This window comes from Lutra lutra, chromosome X (assembly GCF_902655055.1).
Source record: "Lutra lutra chromosome X, mLutLut1.2, whole genome shotgun sequence".
Lineage (NCBI taxonomy): Eukaryota > Metazoa > Chordata > Mammalia > Carnivora > Mustelidae > Lutra > Lutra lutra.
Genome location: NC_062296.1, coordinates 2,952,446 through 2,972,509, shown reverse-complemented (window position 1 = coordinate 2,972,509; position 20,064 = coordinate 2,952,446). Strand labels below are relative to the sequence as shown.

The window sequence follows — 20,064 nt, the reverse complement described above, 5'->3', positions numbered from 1 at the left end:
TGGAAGCCTGGGACATATGAGGAGAGATGATTCACTTCTCTGTGAGGGCTTCTGGAACAATGGTGGGCATGAGCTTCCCTCCCTGGGGATGAGAAAATGGGGTGATGCCACCTTCCCCCCACACACTAGAACAGTGGGACTACATGAAACAACACAGTACCCCCAGTTGGGGGTGGAACCATTTATACCAAACACCACTCCCTACACCCTGCAGGGGAATCTCTAATAGGATAGGTATGACTGTGAGCCAGTATAGCAGTCTCCTACACCAGAGGACCAGCACAAGTCCCCCCCACATTCATCAAGTCTACTGATCATAGAGTGCTTCAAAGCATCAGCTTCAGTTCTTGTGGAAATAGGACCAAGCATATTTTCCCCCTTTGGAATCAAGTTTATAGTTTTTGGCTTCTTTGTTTGTTTTTCTCTTTTTCTGAATCTGAATCAGTCTTCTTTTTTTCTTTTTCTTTAGAATCAGGTTTATAGTTTTTTGTTTGTCTGTTTCTTTGTGTTTCTTATTCTTTTTCCTTTTTTGGTTTGTTTTTGTTTTTGTTACCTCTTTATTGTTTTTACTTTTTTAAAAATTTTTTATTTCTTTTCAGCGTAACAGTATTCATTGTTTTTGCACCATCAGCCATAGCAACTTCTTTCAAGATATGTCTCCAAAGGCAAAGGAAACAAAAGCGAAGATGAACTTTTGGGACTTCATCAAGATCAAAAGCTTCTGCAGAGCAAAGGAAACAGTCAACAAAACAAAGAGGCAACCCACAGAATGGGAGAAGATATTTGCAAATGACAGTACAGACAAAAGGTTGATATCCAGGATCTATAAAGATTTCCTCAAACTCAACACACACAAAACAGATAATCATATCAAAAAATGGGCAGAAGATATGAACAGACACTTCTCCAATGAAGACATACAAATGGCTATCAGACACATGAAAAAATGTTCATCATCACTGGCCATCAGGGAGATTCAAATTAAAACCACATTGAGATATCACCTTACACCAGTTAGAATGGCCAAAATTAGCAAGTCAGGAAACAACATGTGTTGGAGAGGATGTGGAGAAAGGGGAACCCTCTTACACTGTTGGTGGGAATGCAAGTTGGTGCAGCCACTTTGGAGAACAGTGTGGAGATTCCTCAAGAAATTAAAAATAGAGCTTCCCTATGACCCTGCAATTGCACTACTGGGTATTTACCCCAAAGATACAGATGTAGTGAAAAGAAGGGCCATCTTTTATCTTTTCTAATTTTTGGATCAGATTTTTTGTTTGTTTTTTTTGCCAGTCTTATTTTAACAAACAAATCAAAGCATATCTAGTTAAAGTTCCAAACAGTCCCCACTGCAAACAAGGAAGAACTCTGCAGAGGACTGACCTGTAGGAAAGAGCAACCAAAAACCAATAACAGAATGCACACACCATATACCAGAAACAGAAGTATCAAGTTCCTAACAGTATATTACCCCATATTAATGTAGCATTAGTCTCAGGAGTGGAAACATATCAAGCTTTTGTAACATGCAAGAAACAAAAACCTAGACAAAATGACAAGACAAATGAATTCTCTCCAAAAGAAAGATCAAGAAGAAACCACAGCCAGGGATTTACTCAAAACAGATAGAAGCAATATATCTGAACAAGAACTTAGAAAAATCATCATAAGAACACTAGCTGGGATTGGGGGGAAAAAACAACATAGAAGACACCAGAGAAACTTTCACTGCAGAGATAAAAGACATTAAACTAGTCAGGGTGAACTAAAAAAATGCTATAATTGAGATACAAAATAAACTGCATGTAATCACAAAGAGGATGGAAGAAGCAAAGGAATGAACTGGTGGTATGGAAGACAAAATTGTGGAAAATACTGAAGCTAAAAAGAAGAGTGAAAAAACTATTAGATCACAAACATAGACTTAAGGAACACAGCAATTCCATAGAATGCAATAATATCCATATCATAGGAGTCCCAGAAGAAGAAGAGCAGGTAAAGGGGGAAAAAGGTTTATTTGAACAACTTATAGCTAAAACTTCCCTAATCTGGGGAAAGGAATAAGCACTTAAATCCAGGAGGCCCAGAGAACTCCCCTCAAAATCAACAAAAATAGGTCAACACCAAAACATAGCATCGGGGAACTTGCAAAGTACAAAGATAAGGAGAAAATTCTGACAGCAGCTAGAGACAAAAGTTCCTTAACTTACAAGGGTAAACACATAAGGTTAGCAGCAGACCTGTCCACAGAAACATGACAAGTGAGAAGAAAGTGGCAATGGTATATTTAACATTCTAAATGGAAAAATATGTGGCCAAGCATACTTTACCTGGCAACACACTGTCGTTCAGAATAGGACAAAGAGATTACCTGACAAGCAAAAACTAAAGGAGTTTGTGAACACTAACCAGCACTGCTAGAAATATTAAAGGAAACCCTTTGAGCAGAAAAGAGAGACCAAAAGCACCAAAGATTAGAAAGGAACAGAGACAATCTTCAAGAACAATGACTTTACAGGTAATAAAATGGCACTAAATTCATATCTATCAATAAATACTCTGAATGTAAATAGACTAAATGCTCCAATCAAAAGACAAAGGGTATTAGAATGGATTTTAAAAAGACCCATCTATATGCTGCTTATAAGAGATTCATTTTAGATCTAAAGGCACCTGCCTTTATAATGGTAATGGACATCAAAAGAAAGCTGGAGTAGCAAACCTTATATCAGACAAAATAGATTTTAAAACAAAGACTGTAATAAGAAATGTAGAAGGATACTACATCATAATAAAAGGGGTCTATCCAACAAGAAGATCTAACAGTTATAAATATTTATGCTCCCAAGTTGGGAGCACCCAAATACATAAATGAATTAATAACAAACATAAAAAAACCCCTCATTGATAATAATACAATAATAGTATGGGACTTTAAAACACCATTTATAGAAATAGATCATCTATGCAGAAGATCAACATGAAAGCAATGGCTTTGAATGACACACTGGATCAGATGGACTTAACAGATATATTCAGAGTGCTTCATCCTAAAGCAGCAGAATATGTATTCTTATTGAGTGCACATGGAACATTCTCCAGAATAGATCACACACTGGGTCATAAATCAGCCCTCAACAAGTACAAAAACATCAAGATCATACCATGCATATTTTCAGATTACAACACCATGAAACTTGAAGTCAACCACAAGAAAAATTTTGGGAAGACAAAAAAATACAGGGAGGCTGAAGAACATCCTGCCAAAGAATGAATGGGCCATCCAAGAAATTAAAGAGGAATTTTTAAAAGATACATGGAAGCAAAAGAAAATGAAAACAATGATAATCCAAAACCTTTGGGATACAGCAAAGGTGGTCATAAGAGGTAAGTATACAGTGTTGCTGGCCCTCCTCGAGTAAAAAGAAAAGTCCCTTTACACTTAAAGGAGCTGAAAAAGAACTATAAATAAAGCCTAAAACCAGCAGAAAAAAGGAAATAATAAATATTAGAGCAGAAGTAAATGATATATAAATTTTTAAGAAAGGTGGAACAGATCAATAAAACTAGGAGCTGTTTCTTCAAAAGAATTAACAAAATTGCTAATTTTCTTTGACAAACTCCTAGCCAGACTCATCAAAAAGAGAAATGACTCAAATAAATAAAATCATGAATGAATGAGGAGTGATCACAACCAACACCACAGAAAAAAAAAATTATAAGAGATTAAGAAAAAATATATGCTAACAAATTTGGGTTTCTGGAAGAAATGGATAAATTCCTAGAAACACATAAACTACCAAAACTGGCCAAAATTAAGAAGACAGGGAAAACAAATGTTGGCAAAGATGTGGAGAAAGGGGAACCATCTTACACTGTTGGTGGGAATACAAACTGGTACAGCCAGTCTGGAAACCAGTATGGAGGTTCCTCAAGAATTTAAAAATAGAGCTACCCTATGACCCAGCAATTGCACTACTCGGTATTTACACCAAAGATATAGATGTAGTAAAACAAAGGGTCCCCTGCTCCCCAATGTCCATAGCAGCAATGTCCACAATACCCAAACTATGGAAGGAGCCAAGATATCCTTCAACAGATGAATGGATAAAGAAGATGTGTTTTATATATACAATGGAATATTATTCAAGCATCAGAAAGGATGAATACCTACCATTTACATCAACATGGATGGAACTGGAGCATACTATGAAAAGTGAAATAAATCAATCAGAGAAAGACAATTATCATATGGTTACACTCATATGTGGACTATAAGAAACAGCTCAGAAGATCATAGGGGAAGGGAGGGAAAAACAAAATGGAAAGAAATCAGAGAGGGAGACAGACCATGAAAGACTCTTGGCTCTGGGAAACAAACTGAGGGTTTCTGAAGGGGAGGAGGGTGGGAGATGAGGCAACTAGGGGATGAGCATTAAAGACAGTGCATGATGAGATGAGCATTAAAGACAGTGCATGATGAGATGAGCACTGGGTGTTATAAGCAACTGATGAATTATTGAACACTACATCTGAAATTAATCATGTACTGTAAGTTGGCTAATTGAATTTAAATTTTAAAGAACTACCAAAAAATGAAACGGGGGGGGGGGGACAGAAAATTTGAACAGACCCATAATCAGCAAAGAAATTCAATCAGTAGTCAAAAATCTGTCAATAAACAGGAGTCCAGAGCCAGATGGTTTCCCAAGGGAATTCTACCAAACATTTAAAGAAGAATTAATACCTGTTCTTCTGAAAGTGTTTCAAAAATTAGAAATGGAAGGAAAACTTCCAAATTCCTTTAATGAGGCCAACATTACTTTGATCCTCAACCAGACAAATACCTAACTAGGAAGGAGAATTACAAGCCAATATCCTTGATGAATGTGGATCCAAAAAATACTCACCAAGATACTAGCTAATCTGATCCAACAGATTATTAAAAGAATTATTCACCATTATCAAGTGGGATTTATTCCTAGGCTTTAGGTGTGGTTCACTCTGCACAAATCAATTAATGTGATACACCACATTAATAAAGAAAGGACAAGGGCGTCTGGGTGACAGTGGGTTGGGCCGCTGCCTTCAGCTCAGGTCATGATCTCAGGGTCCTGGGATCAAGTCCCGCATTGGGCTCTCTGCTCAGCGGGGAGCCTGCTTCCCTCTCTCTGCCTGCATCTCTGTCTACTTGTGATCTCCCTCTGTCAAATAAATAAATAAAATCTTTAAAAAAAAAAAAGAAAGGATAAGAACCACATGATCCTCCCACTAGATGCTGAAAAGACATTTAACAAAGTAGAGCATCGATTCTTGATTTAAAAACCCTTGGCAAAGTAAGGATAGAAGGAACATACCTCAACATCATAAAGGTCATATATGAAATACCCACAGCAAATATTATCCTCAATTGGGAAAAACTGAGAGCCTTTTACCTATGGTCAGGAACAAAACAAGGATGTCCACTCTTACCATTACTATTCACATAACACCGGAAGTCTTGGCCTCAGCAATCAGACAATAAAAAGAAATAAAAGGCATCAAAATCATGAAGGATGAAGTCAAATTTTCACTCTTTGCAGATGATATGATACTCTATGTAGAAAACCTGAAAGACTCTAACAAGAAGTTGCTGAAAACTAATACTTATGAAAGTAATTGAAGAGGACACAAAGAAATAGAAAAATAATTCATGCTCATAGAATAGAAGAAAAAATATTTGTTAAAATGTCTATACTATGCAAAGCAATCTATATTTCATGCAAGCCCAATGAAAATACCACCAGCATTTTTCACAGAGCTAGAACAAACCATCCTAAAATATATATGGAACAAAGACATGGAATAGCCAAAACAATAATGAAAAAGAAAAACAAAACTGGAAGTATCACAATTCCAGATTTCAAGCTATATTACAAAGATGTAGTCATCAACATAGTATGCTACTTGCACAGAAATAGACACATAGATCAATGGAACAGAAAAGACAACCCACAAATGGACCTACAACCATATGGTCAACTAATCTTTGATAAAGCATCAAAGAACATCCAATAGAAAAAAAAAGACAGTCTCTTCAAAAACTGGTATTGGGAAAACTGGACAGAAACATGCAGAAGAACAAAACTGGACCACTTTCTTACACCATACACAAAAATAAATTCAAAATGGATGAAAGACCTAGATGTGATACAGGAATTCATCAAAATCCTAGAGGAGGACACAGGCAGCAACATTTTGACTTTGGCTGTAGCAACTTCTTACTTGACACATCATCAGAGGCAAGGGAAACAAAAGCAGAAATGAACTATTGGGACTTCATCAAGATAAAAGTCTTTGCCCAGTGAAGAATTAGTTTTGTAAATTAATTTCTTTGTCCTAAGGAAATGCACATTGAAGTATTTAGGGAAAAGGAGTATGATATCTGCAACTAGTTCTCAAATGGTTCAGGAAAAAAATTAAATTCATACCTCTGCATACTTGCCATTTCAATACAGCCCATCATATATTATAATGCACTTATCTCATTGTGATCATATTGCAAATCATACTAAACAATGGCCAACTAAGATCTGACCTAGCCAACAGGTTGCCCCTCACAGGAATTTCAGGATGATATATGCTCAGGGTTTTGAAAACAAAAGCATGTTTCCCAGATACTCCTGGGCCACACCTCCCATTCCAGCAGGGATTGGTTTTTTATTATCAGAAATGCTGTTGACCAAATATGGTGGTAAAATACCCTATATACATTTAGCTCAGTGAAATTAAGAATTTTCCAAAACCACAGCAGAGAGATTTACTATAAAATGAAGGCTTATAACTAATTTCTAGTGCTGAGAAGGAGGAAGCTCAATATTGCACTAAACTCATTGGTCAATATAGCGCTGAAGGCACCTTAAGAATCTTTTTAGATGACAAGAGCCAAGAAAAGGATCTTAAAATAGTAACTTACCTCCAAGCCCAGGTCGCAGTCGGTTGTCATAGCCATCCAGAAGACGATCTAAAATTCTGGTGAATATAGTGATGTTGTCAGTGCTGTCATCAGGAATATCTGGGGCATGCTTAGGAGAGAGTCTGAGGCAGTGGAAGAAAAAGAGATACAAAATAATATTCTTAACAGGAAACAATAACATGTGTTAACACTTTAAGAAGATTTCAATCAAGAGAGTGGGCCAATTAAATAGCCTTATATCTTAACCAAATCAGCACTTCCTATTTATCACAATGAATATCTGTGTAAAAGGCAGACGGTGGTCACTATAAATTCAACTTTTAGTCCAGCATTGTCAAGAGTTTAACAAAATGTGCTCCATCCCCAACCTAGTAGTGAAGAAACACAAACATAAATTGTTAACAGAATGAGCCTGTGAACAGTACCCATCATGAAATTATTCACCAAGGTGAACCTGAGTGGCACAGTCAGTTAAGTGTCCAACTCTTGGTTTAGGCTCAGGTCATGATCTCAGGGTCACAATCTCAAGGTCATGAGATGTCCCAGGTTGGGCTCCATGCTCAGGGCAGAGTCTACCTAAGATTCTCTCTCTTTTGTCTCCACCCAAATAAATAAATAAATCATTAAAAAGATGTTATTTTTCTCACTACATCTGTATTTTGGGATAAATACTTAGTAGTGCAATTGCTGGGTTGTAGGGTAGCACTATTCTTAACATCTTGAGGAATCTCCATATTGTTTTCCAGAGTAGCTATACCAGCATGCATTCCCACCAACAGTGTAAGAGGGTCCCCCTTTCTCCACATCCTCACCAAAATTTGTTGTTTCCTGTTTTGTTAATTTTTGCCATTCTAGCTGGTGTAAGGTAGTATCTCATTGTGGTTTTCATTTGTATTTCCCTGATGGCTAGTGACGTGGAACATTTTTTCATGTGTCTGTTAGCCATTTGCATGTCTTCTTTGGGGAAGTGTCTGTTCATGTCTTCTGCCCATTTTGTTGACTGGGTTATTAGTTTTTTGAGTGTACTGCCAGATATTTACCCCAAAGATACAGATGTAATGAAAAGAAGGAGCACATGCACCCCAATGTTCATAGCAGTGATGTCCACAATAACCAAACTGTGGAAGGAGATGAGATGCCCTTCAATAGATGAATGGATAAAGAAAATGTGGTTCATATATACAACGGAATATTACTCAGCCATCAGAAATGATGAATACCCACCATTTGTATCAACATGGATGGAACTGGAGGAGATTACATTAAATGAAGTAAGCCAAGCAGAGAAAGACAATTATCATATGATTTCACTCGTATGTGAAACATAAGCAATAGCACAGAGGACCATAGGGGAAGGGAGGGAAACCCAAAGGGGGAGAAATCAGAGAGGGAGATGAAGCATGAGAGACTATAGACTCTGGGAATTAATCTGAGGGTTTTAGAGGGGAGGAGGTGAGGGATGGGGTAGCTAGGTGATAGGTATTAAGGAGGGCACATGTTGTGATGAACACGGGGTGTTATACTTAACTAATGAATCACTGAACACTACATCAAAAACTAATTATGTACTATACAGTGGCTAACTGAACACAATTTTTAAAATCCTCTAAGAAAAATAAATAAATGAATGAAAAGAAGTCATTTCCTAAATTTTGTTACATGAATGAATAATCCACAAAATTAAAAAAGGAAAATTGTGTTACAAAGAACTTATCCCTCTTCAAACCTAGAGAAGTATAGGTTCACAGAAAAACAGAACCAGACAGATTGTTGAAGTGCATTTAGTTCACTTACCTACTGCCCTCTGGAGATAGGGCAACAAAACAATAGTACTCCATTAAATGTTAAAGCTACCAGGACTCTTAAGGGATTCCATAATTTTTCTCATTTTATACATGGGGAAATAAGCTCAAAGAGTACACCACCAAATTTACCCACAATCATATTGCTAGTGAGAGGCAGAAATAGGACTAGAATCCAAGTTTTCTGATTTTCTATTGACCATCAGCTACCTCCTACTCCTCTAGTTTGGATGCCTCCTGTAAACCTTTCCAAGCATGAGGCACTTTGATAACCACCCACTCAGGTCTGGGCTGACTCATACTTTCACTTTGTGAGGCAGGACTTGTTGTGGTTTGATAGGACTAAAAATGAAGCTCTCTGGGTAGTTTAAGAGAAAGGGAGGCATAGTGAAACAGATGGCTGTTGTGCACAGTGTAGAATCAATAAACTGGGAGTCAGGAATCCTGGGTTCTACTGCCATCTGTATTCATGATTTGGAGTAGACCATTAAGCAAGTTACACTATTTTATCTCCATTCTTACCTTGGATCTAGAAGGTTTCCATTAATACATATATTATAACTGTTCCTAGCATCCAGTTAGTCAAGTCTATAAAAAACATAAGATAACAGTTGAGAAGGAGTCCTAGAGAGAGTCAATATGTCTTCCCACAAATATATATTCTTAGTGGCTACAAAGATTTCTTTTATGAAAAAGACCCTGAGAAAAGTCTACAGAATAGAAACACCAAAAGTGAATAATTCTCACTCTAAACTGCTGCTCCAGCAGATAACCTTGCAAAAGTCATTTTAGATCTCAATTTCCTTAATTCATAAGTCTAATTCAATTCACTTAATTATTCAATACATCTTTATTGAGTATCAACTATGTACCTCTAACAGCTTAGGTATTGTGATAGAGCATGAAAAAGGTAAAACAAGGTAAGTAATCTTTCCCTTGCTTATAGGGTTGCAAAGAGAATCAAATGATAACATAGATATATATGGGAGGAAAAAGGGAATTTGTCTTGAAGAGTCTAGAGACATACATTTGAATTTATTAGTTTGACCTTAGGCAAGTCATGTAACACCTCTAGTAATAGCTTTCTCATCTTTAAAATCAAAATAACTTCACAGATAGGTTCTATTACTATCAAATAATATTAAAATTGCCAGGCTTAATGTTTAATATCTAAGTATTAAAAGTTTTTTTTTCTTTGAAATAGTACTATATTCACTTGAATGCATTATTCAAATGCAAATAATAACAAAAAATATTGGCACCCCATCCACCAAAAGACATAAAGAAAACTTTGGCCAGAGAGGCACTACAACCCAGTGAAGAGTAGAGATGATTGTCTCGTTTAGTGGACAGAACACTAGAAGTGATACATTTACCTTACTGGGAAGGGGGAAGAAAGAAGGGAACTATAGTGCAGAGCTAACAAACTGCCATTAATATGTTGAAGAGATAAATACAGACACTTCAGATGAATCCCACACTTAGCTCAATCCACCAATATTCTGAATCCACCTTACATACACTATGGAGAGAGAGGCTCAATTAATTTTGTTCACACCACTTACTCACTATCCCTTAACTTTTGCTGCAGGGACACTTAGCCCTGGTTTCCCAATTTCTGGGAAATGGGTCTATAAATTGAGTTAAAAACAATTTCATCAATTATTGAAAGCAGATAGGAGAAGCAGATAGGAGAATCCTTACAGAGTTACAGATGAACTATAAAGGGCTTCAGATATTATATTCATTCTAGGTAGATTGACATGGGAATTCTAAACCCCCAAACATAACTTTTAACTGCCCTGAATGTTAATGGGAAAGCAAGAATTTGGAACTTGATTTCCTGACTATGAGGCCAATATAATATGCCACTTCTTTGACTGACATACTAACTTCCATGACAAAGGTGTTTAGAGGAACAACAAAGACTCATGGTATGTCAGGATGATGGAGAGTCTTAGAGATCATGCAATAATTTTTTCCACTTACAGATGAAGCACCTAAGACATTGATGAGAGAAAGAAATTATTCAAAGCCACATGCTTATTAAATTGATAAAATCAATGTGGCCATACCTATTTTGTCTCATATATGTTATTATCAATTAGATTTAATGTTAATAATCCATCATATAAACACAAAAATAATGTTACTAATATGCTATGTGTAGGTAAGGCAGGTATATTCATTTTTAGCTCTACAGATGGGATAATAGTAAGTCCATGGAGAATGAGCAGAGTTTTAGTGCTGGCTCTGCCACTAACTGATTGTGTAACCTATTTCCTTACATGTAAAATGGGGATAATAATATCCTATCTTAGAAAATTTTTGGAAGAAATAAGTAAATAAGATAACAAATAAAATTTGCTTTATAAATGATAACACTCCAAATATACTGAGGATTATTCATTCCTTTCTCTGCCATCCCTACCAACTTCTGAAAATGTAATGAGATATCTTCGCAAGACAGGCACTTTTATTTTTTTGTCTTGTTCTTTCAGTTGGAGCATATTCCTCTGTCTCCTCATTTTGCTTTACTTCTGTGTTTGTGTCCATAAATTAAGTGGAATGGCTACTTCTCTTAAATTTGAAGGAATGTCCTTGGATAGGGATGTCCTCTTTATGGACTACATGTGCCTGATGGCTTTGGCCAGCTAGCTGGTGCTCTAGAGGGTGTGGGCTGGGGATCCCAGGGCACTCAGCTGGGGCTACCTTGGTAGGGCATCTGGAACTGAAGTGGACATGAACCAGAGGAGAGTCCTGTGACTCTCCATATACATGGCACCTTGGCAAGATGGCTGAAGTGGGAGTAAGCTGAGGGGCAGAGGGTGTCTCAGGGCATTCCATACAAGGGACACCCTGGAAAGATGGTTGGAGCTGTAGTGGGCATGGGCTTAAGTGAAGTAAGTCAGACAGAGAAAGACAAATATCATGATTTCACTTATATATGAAATCTAATAAAAGCAAGTAAACAAACAAAAAACAGAAACAGAACTACAAATACAGAGAAAAAAACTGGTGGTTGCCAGGGAAAGTGGTGTGGGGATGGAAAAAATAGGTGAAGGGAGTTAAGAGGTACATACTTGCAGTTATAAAATGATTAAGTCTCAGGGATTTTAAGTACAGTATAGGGAATATAATCAATAAGCTGCTCAGGTGGTGAAGTAAGGTAGAATTCCACATATAACAGTGTGGTCTCAGGATCCCTGAGGGTCAGGGTCAGGGACACAAGAAGAATGGAGGAGTCTGAGTGCAGCAGAGCTCCCAGGCATTGAAGTGGGGAAGCCAACTGAGAACAGTGAGTCTAGGTTCTCTGTGTTGCCATTAACTGTAAACCACTGCATAGTTGAGTGACCATGCTCCTGGCAGGGGCCCAGCAAAAGTTAGAAGCATAGTGAGACTCCCCTTCTCCCCTGGAAAGAACAGCTTAGGTCCACACCAGAGGGGTCTAGAAAATTTGGAGACTTGAAACTCAGTTGCGTGACTCAATAAAAATGCTCCGTAACAGGATGTGTAAATACAGTTCAGACAGAAGCCAAGGAAACAAGACCAAATGACTACATTCTTCATGAGGGCTCACTGAAGAGTGGGGGGGCACATCGTTTCAACTCCTGGGCTAGACAGCAGGGCGCTGTCATTTTCATTCTGCCCATCCATGCTGAAAACTTTCAAGGACCAAAACAGTACCACATAGTTTTATCCAGAGCTGCTTACCCTGCCCAGCCCCCCGCCAAGGGAGGCACATTTCCACAAGTGCAAAGGCACCTGAGAATCAGCACAACAGGCCCCTCCCCCAGAAGACCAGCAGGAACAACTGGCTAGCACCACATTTAATGATCTCAGAGAACTGCAAATCTTCAGCTCTGGAGGAAAACATACAGCATTGTGGCTTTTTTAATATATACATTCTTTAGTCTTTCACTTTTATTTTTTTTCTCCAGCTATTTTCTTACTTTTCAATTCCTTTTTATTTTTTTATTTTATATATACTATATACATATATATAGTATTTTTTGTTTCCTTACATTGTATTTTATTTTGTAATATATGTAGAAGTATTGCCTTCCTATTTTTGGATCTAGTTCTAATTTCTTTTAAGAACAGACTGAAATACACCCAGTATCTAGTTTTATCTTTTGTCCTGTTTTGTTTCTTGATTTTTTTTCTTATTTTATAATGTTTTTATTTTCTTCTGGTTTGTTTTGTTTTTGTTTTTCTGTTGTTGTTATTGTTGTATTTTCTTTCTTTTCTATTCTTTTCTGGGAAAAAATGATGAGATGGAGAAATTCACCCCAAAAGAAAGAACAGGAGGTAGTAGTCACTGCCAGGATTTAATTGAAACAGATATAGGTAAGTCTGAACTAGAATTTCAGACAACATTATAAAGATATTATTTGGGCTTGCAAAGCACATAGAAGATACTAGAAAATCCCTTACTATATAAATAAAAGAACTAAAATCTAATCAAGCCAAAATTAGAAATGCTACTACTATGATTCAGTGCCAAGTAGAGGTTCAGAAAGGAAGGATAAATGAAGCAAATGAGTCAGTGATATAGAAGATGAAATGATGGAAAATAAGTAGAAATCTTCTACTGAATCACAAAGAGAGACTTCAAGAATTCAAATCTGAAAAGTGAAATAATATCTGAAAAATATGGGTTCCAGAAGATGAAAAGTGGGAGATGGGGACATAAGTTTTATTTGAACAAATTATAGCTGAGAACATGCCTAATCTGGGGAAGGAAACAGTCATTCAAGTCCAGAAGGTACAGAGAAGCCCCCTCAAAATCAACAAAAATAAGTCAACACCTCCACATATTATACTGAAGCTTGCAAATTACAGAGAGAGAGAAAATACAGAAAGTGGTTCAGAGCAAGAGGTCCTTAACCTCCAAGAGTACAAACAAGGCTGGCAGCAGACCAGTCCACAGGGACCTGATACCCAGAAAGGACAAGCATGATATAATCAATGTGCTAAATGGGAAAAATGTGCAGCCAAGAATACTTTATCCAGAAAGGCTGTCATTCAGAACAGGACAGATAAAGAGTTTCCAGAACAAGGAAGAACTAAAGGAATTTGTGAACACCACATCAGCCCTCCAAAAAATATTAAAGGGGATGCTTTGAGGAAAAAGAGAGCTCAAAAGTAACAAAGACCAGAAAGGACCAGAGATAATGTATAAGAATGTGACTTTATAGGTAATACAATGGCACTAATTTCATTTCTTTCAATAACTACTCTGGATGTAAATGGACTAAATTCTACAATCAAAATACATAGGGTATCAGAATAGATTTTTATTTTTTTTTTATTTTTTTTTGAAAATTTTTATTTATTTGACAGACAGAGATCACAAGTAGGCAGAGAGGCAGGCAGAGAGAGAGGAGGAAGCAGGCTCTCCGCCGAGCAGAGAGCCCGATGCGGGGCTCGATCCCAGGACCCTGGGATCATGACCTGGGCCGAAGGCAGAGGCTTTAACCCACTGAGCCACCCAGGCGCCCCTCAGAATAGATTTTTAAAAAGATTGATCAATATGCTGCTTACAAGAGACTCATTTTAGACTCAAAGATATCTGCAGATTGAAAGTGAGGGGGTAGAAAACCATTTATCATGCTAATGGACACCAAAAGAAAGCTGGAGTAGCAATCCTTTTATCAGACAAACTAGATTTTAAATTAAAGACTATAATAAGAGATGAAGAAGGATACCATATCATAACCAAAAGAGTCTATCAAACAAGAAGATCTAACAAATGCAAATATTTCTTCACCTAACTTGGGAGCAGCCAAATACATAAACCAATTAATAACAAAATTAAAGAAATGCATTGATAATAATACAATATTAGGGGACTTTAAGACCCCATTCACAAAAATACATAGATCATCTAACCAGAAGACTGATAATGAAACAGGGGCTTTGAATGACACACTGGATCAGATTAACTTACAGATCTATTTAGAGCATTTCATTCTAAAGCAGCAGAATACACATTCTTTTCAAATGCACAGGAACACTCTCCAGATTAGATCAAATACAAGGTCCCAAATCAGGTCTCAAATGCTACAAAATGATTGAGCTAGTCTATGCATATTTTCAGACCACAATACTTTAACACTTGAAATCAAGTACAAGAAAAAAATTTGGAAGTACCACAAATACATGGAGGATAAAGAGCATCCTACTAAAAAAAAATGAGTGGTTCAAACAGGAAATTAAAGATGAATTTTTAAAAGTAGATGGAAACAAAAGAAAATGAAAACATGACAATTCAGAACCTTTGGAATGAAGCAAAGGCAGTCCTAAGTGGCAAGTATATAGTGATACCGGCCTTCTTCAAGAAACAAGAAAAATCCCAAATACACGATCTAAACTTACACCTAAAGGAGCTGGAAAAAGAACAGCAAATGAAGCCTAAAATAAGCAGTAGAAGAGAAATAATGAAAAATAGAGCAGAAAACAAGGATATATAAATAAAAAAATCAGTAGAACAGATTAAAAATCCCAGGAGCTGCTTCTTTGTAAGAATTAATAGGATGGATAAACCCCTAGCCAGATAATTCAAAAAGAAAAGAAAAATAAATAAAATCATGAATGAAAGAGGAAAGATCACAATCAACACCAAAGAAATACAAACTCTTTGTATATAATATTCTCTTAATATAAGAGAACATTAAGAAAAAATTATATGCCAACAAATTAGGCAATCTGCAAGAAATGGATGCATTCCTAGAAACATATAAACTACCAAAACTGAAACAGAATGAAATAGAAAAGCCAAACAGATCCATAATGAGCAAACAAATTGAATCAGTAATCAAAAATCTCCCAACAAACAAGAATGCAGGGCCAGATGGCTTCCCAGCAGAATTCTACCAAACATTTAAAGAAGAATTAACACCTATTCCTATGAAACTGTTACAAAAATTAAAAATGGAAGGAAAACTTCCAAACTCACTCTATGAGGTTAGCATTACCTTGATTCAAAAGCCAGACAAAGACTTCAATAAAAAGGAGAATTACAGTCCAGTATCCCTGATGACCAAGAATGCAAAAATTCTCACCAAGATACTAGCTAATCAGTGCAATAGTACATTAAAAATTATTCACCACAACCAAGTGGGATTTATTCCTGAGCTGCAGGGGTGGTTCAATGTTGACAAATCAAGCAATGTGATACACTACATTAATAAAATAAAGGATAATAAAGGATCCATATGATCCTCTCAATAAATGCAGAAAAAGTATTTAACAAAATACAATATCCTTTCTTGATAAAACCCCTCCACCATGTAGGGATAGAGAGACCATATCTCAACATCATAAAGGTCATATATGAAAGACCCACAAAAAATATCATCATAATGGGGAAAAACTGAGAGCTATTCCCCTGAGGTTTGGAACATGAGAGGGATGTCCACTCTAACCACTATGGTTCAACATATTATTGGAAGTCTTAGCCTCAGCAATCAGAGCACAAAAAGAAATAAAAGACATCCAAATCAGAAAAGAAGAAGTAAAACCTCTACTCTTTGAAGATGACATGATACTCTGTGTGGAAAACCCAAAAGCTTCCAGGAAAAAAAAGTTGCTAATACTGATACAGGAGTTCAGCAAAGTTGCAGGATATAGTCTATGCACAGAAGTCAGTTGCATTTCTATAGCCAAATAATGAAACAGAAGAATGAGAAATCAAGAAATCAATCCCATTTACAATGGCACCAAAAACCATAAGATGCCTAGGAATAAACTTAACCAAAGTGGTAAAGAATCTGTACTCTGAATACTATAGAACACTTATGAAAGAAATTGAGGAAGACACAAAGAAATGGAAAAACTTTCCAAACTCAGGGACTGCAACAACAAATGTTGATAAAATGTCTATGCTACCCAAAGCAATCTACACATTCAATGCAATCTCTATCAAAATACCATCAATATTTTTCACAGAGCTGGAACAATCCCAAAATTTGTGCAGAATCAGAAAAGACTACAAATATCCAAAGGAATGTTGAAAAAGAAATCAAAGCTCGGGGCATCACAATTCCAGACTTTGAGCTGTATTACAAAGCTATGGTCATCAAGACAGTATGATATGGGCTCAAAAGCAGACAAATAGACCAGTGGAAGAGAATAGAAAACCCAGAAATGAACCTTCATCTCTATGGTCAACTAATCTTCAACAAAGTAGGAAATAATATCCAATGGAAAAGACAGTCTCTTCAACAAATGGTTTTAGGAAAATTGCACAGCCATATGCAGAATAATGAAACTAGACCACATTTCTGAAAATGAATGAAAGACTTCAACATGAGATAGGAATCCATCAATATCCTAGAGTAGAACACAGGCAGCAACTTATTCAACCTCAGGCACAGTAACTTCTTGCTAGACATGTCTCCAAATGCAATGGAAACAAAAGCAAAAATGAACTATTGGGACTTCATGAATATAAAAAGCATTCACACATCAAAGGAAATAGTCAACAAAACTGAAAGGCAACCTACAAAATGGGAGAAGAAATTCACAAATGACATATCAAACAACACCCCCCCAAAATAAATCCAGTCAAGAAAGGGGCAGAAAACATGAATATACACTTTTCCAAAAAAGATATATAAATGGCCAAAAGACACATGAAAAAAATGAAATGATATGCTCAATATCACTCAGCATCAGGGAAATACAAATCAAAACCATAATGAGATTCATTCTCACACCGGTCAGAATGGCTAAATTTAACAACTTAGGAAACAACAGATTTTGGTGAGGATACAGAGAAAGGGGAACCCTCTTACACTGTTGGCGGGAATGCAAACTGTTGTAACCACTCTGGAAAACAGTATGGAAGTTCCTCAAGAAGTTAAAAATAGGGGTGCCTGGGTGGCTCAGTTGTTAAGTGTCTGCCTTTAGCTCAGGTCAGGATCCCAGGGTCGAGCCCTGCATCAGACTCCCTGCTCAGGAGGAAGTCTACCTCTCTCTCTCCCACTCCCTCTGCTTATGCTCCCTCTCTCACTGTGTCACTCTCTGTCAAATAAATAAATAAAATAAAATTTTAAAAGAGGAGTTAAAAATAGGACTACCATATGACCCAGCAATTGCCCTACTAGGTATTTATCCAAAGGACACAAACACAGTGATTTGAAAGGGTACATGCACCCCAATGTTTATAGCAGTAATATTCACAATAGTCAAACTATGGAAAGAGCTCAGATGTCCATTAACAGATGAATGGATAAAGAATAAGTGGTGTATGTATACATACATATACATATACATACAGTGGAATATTACTCAGCAATCAAAAAGAATGAAATCTTGCCATTTGCAAGAACATGGCGAGAACTAGAGGGTATTACAGTAAGCAAAATAAGTCAGTCAGAGGAAGCAAATACCATATCTTTTCACTCATATGTGGAATTTAATCAACGAAACAAATGAACATAGGGGAAGGGAAGGAAAAGTAAAAGAAGAAAACAGAGAGGAAGGTAAATCATAAGAGACTCTTAACTATAGGAAAAAACTGAGCATTGCTGGAGGGAAGGTGGGTATGGTAATGGAGTAATTGGCTGATGTATATTAAGGAGGATACTTGACATAATGACTGGGTATTGTATGCAACTGATGAATCACTAAATTCTACCTCTGAAACTAATAATACATTATATGTTAACTAAATTGAATTTAAATTAAAACAAATAAATTCAAAATTACTGTGCAGAAGGTGACATCAGCAAGATAGAGGGCTAGGAGGTCCCAAAACTCATTCCCCTGCCCAAAAAAAAAAAAAAAAAAAAAAAAAAAAAAAAAAAAAAAAAAACCACACAGAAGAAAACTAACAAGAACCATAAACAACTACAAATTAAAGAAAACAACTCCGGGAAAAGTCTAGACAACAAACAACCAGCAAATATCCAAGGAGCTCAGAAATCAAGAATGGCTACATAGAAAAGTAGAGGAAGCACATTACCTGTGTCATCCAGTCCCCTAGCCAGGAGCTGCTCCACATCTGGAAGAATGCCCTCAGAGGAAGTTCACCACACAGGGAGGAGAACAGGAGAAACATAGAAAGCCTCACCAATGTAGATATTTACAACTTTTGTTATAGATGTCTCCCATAGTCTTCACTGATACTGATCCCAGCTGATGGAGTAGTATGGAGTGTCCCTCTCTGCGTCTACTCCCCAGGCTGGAGTTATTGTCAAAATGAGACTTACCCTCAGGGGTCCCAACTGTTGCTATGTCCTACTCCCAGAGATCTGCTATAACAATATTTCATCATATGTGAAAGTGGAGCTACCACTGCACTTAGCTCATCTCTGGCCCCAGGTCAGGCCTTTGTCTCACCATTATCAGGGCAGCCTCCACTGCCCTATGTCTGCCCCCTGAGTCACAAGTTGTGCTTTGACAGTAATTATTAGGGCCCTGCTCTGCCTCCCTGATCCCATCCAACCAGCTTCCACATCTTGGCTCTGGGTTGTCATTACAAAGTGTGCTACTGCTGCCTTGGTCAACCCCCATCTCAGGTCAAGACTCTAAACTCATTGCTGAGACAGGCTCTCACTTCACTTCCCTGAACCATCCTACCTGGGTTCCTGGTCATACCTCTGAAACATCATTGCCATGGGTGCTACGACTGCCCTGAGCCCCATTCTCCCCATTCCATGGCAGGTTGTGGCTCTGACCAATTGCTGGGACCCAAGTTCTTCTATACTGAGCTCCATTTGCAAGTCCCAGTCAAGTCTCTGAACCATCACTACAAGGGTGCTAGTGCTGACCTGAGCCCTACCCTAAGGTTTCAGGTTGGGGGTCTGACCCACTATAGCTAGAACCTGAACTATGCCATTGTCTACCATTGTCCTGAGCTTCAAACCTCAGATCCAGGGTCATAGGGCTCCCAACTGGCATTGCTAGGACTATGCTGCCACTGTTGTGCCCAGCTCAATTAATCCCTATATATGGCTTTAACAGACCACCACAAGTTGTGCTGCTTCTATGCTGTGGTTGCCCATGGAGGCCACAATTGAAACTTTGACCTGCCATCTCTAGGTTGTGCTGGTTCAACACCCTGACCCCACAACCCATGAGACATGGGTACTCGTTCCATGAGATATCTACATAGGCCCTTAGCTGCAGCAATTGTGCCTATGCCCCAGGACCCAGGTGCTATGGTAGTTCCACATAACCTGATTCAACAAACATTGGTTTTGATAGTGTTCTAAGGACTCTGAGTGTCAGGACACACAACCAGGCATTGGGAAGTATCTTCTTGGCTAGAACCTCCTTCAAGAGGCATAAAAGGAG

The 20,064-nt window shown here is 37.5% G+C and overlaps 1 protein-coding gene across 5 annotated transcripts in view; it reads right to left on the bottom strand.

Moving 5' to 3' along the window:
* Positions 1-20,064, bottom strand: part of GABRA3 (gamma-aminobutyric acid type A receptor subunit alpha3) — a 465,966-nt gene that overhangs the window by 183,186 nt on the left and 262,716 nt on the right. For all 5 annotated transcript variants that reach the window (XM_047715987.1, XM_047715986.1, XM_047715991.1 and 2 more), the window contains exon 3: positions 6,956-7,077. In XM_047715987.1, coding sequence (XP_047571943.1) covers positions 6,956-7,077 — 122 coding nt within the window. The remainder of the gene's footprint in view (positions 1-6,955; positions 7,078-20,064) is intronic.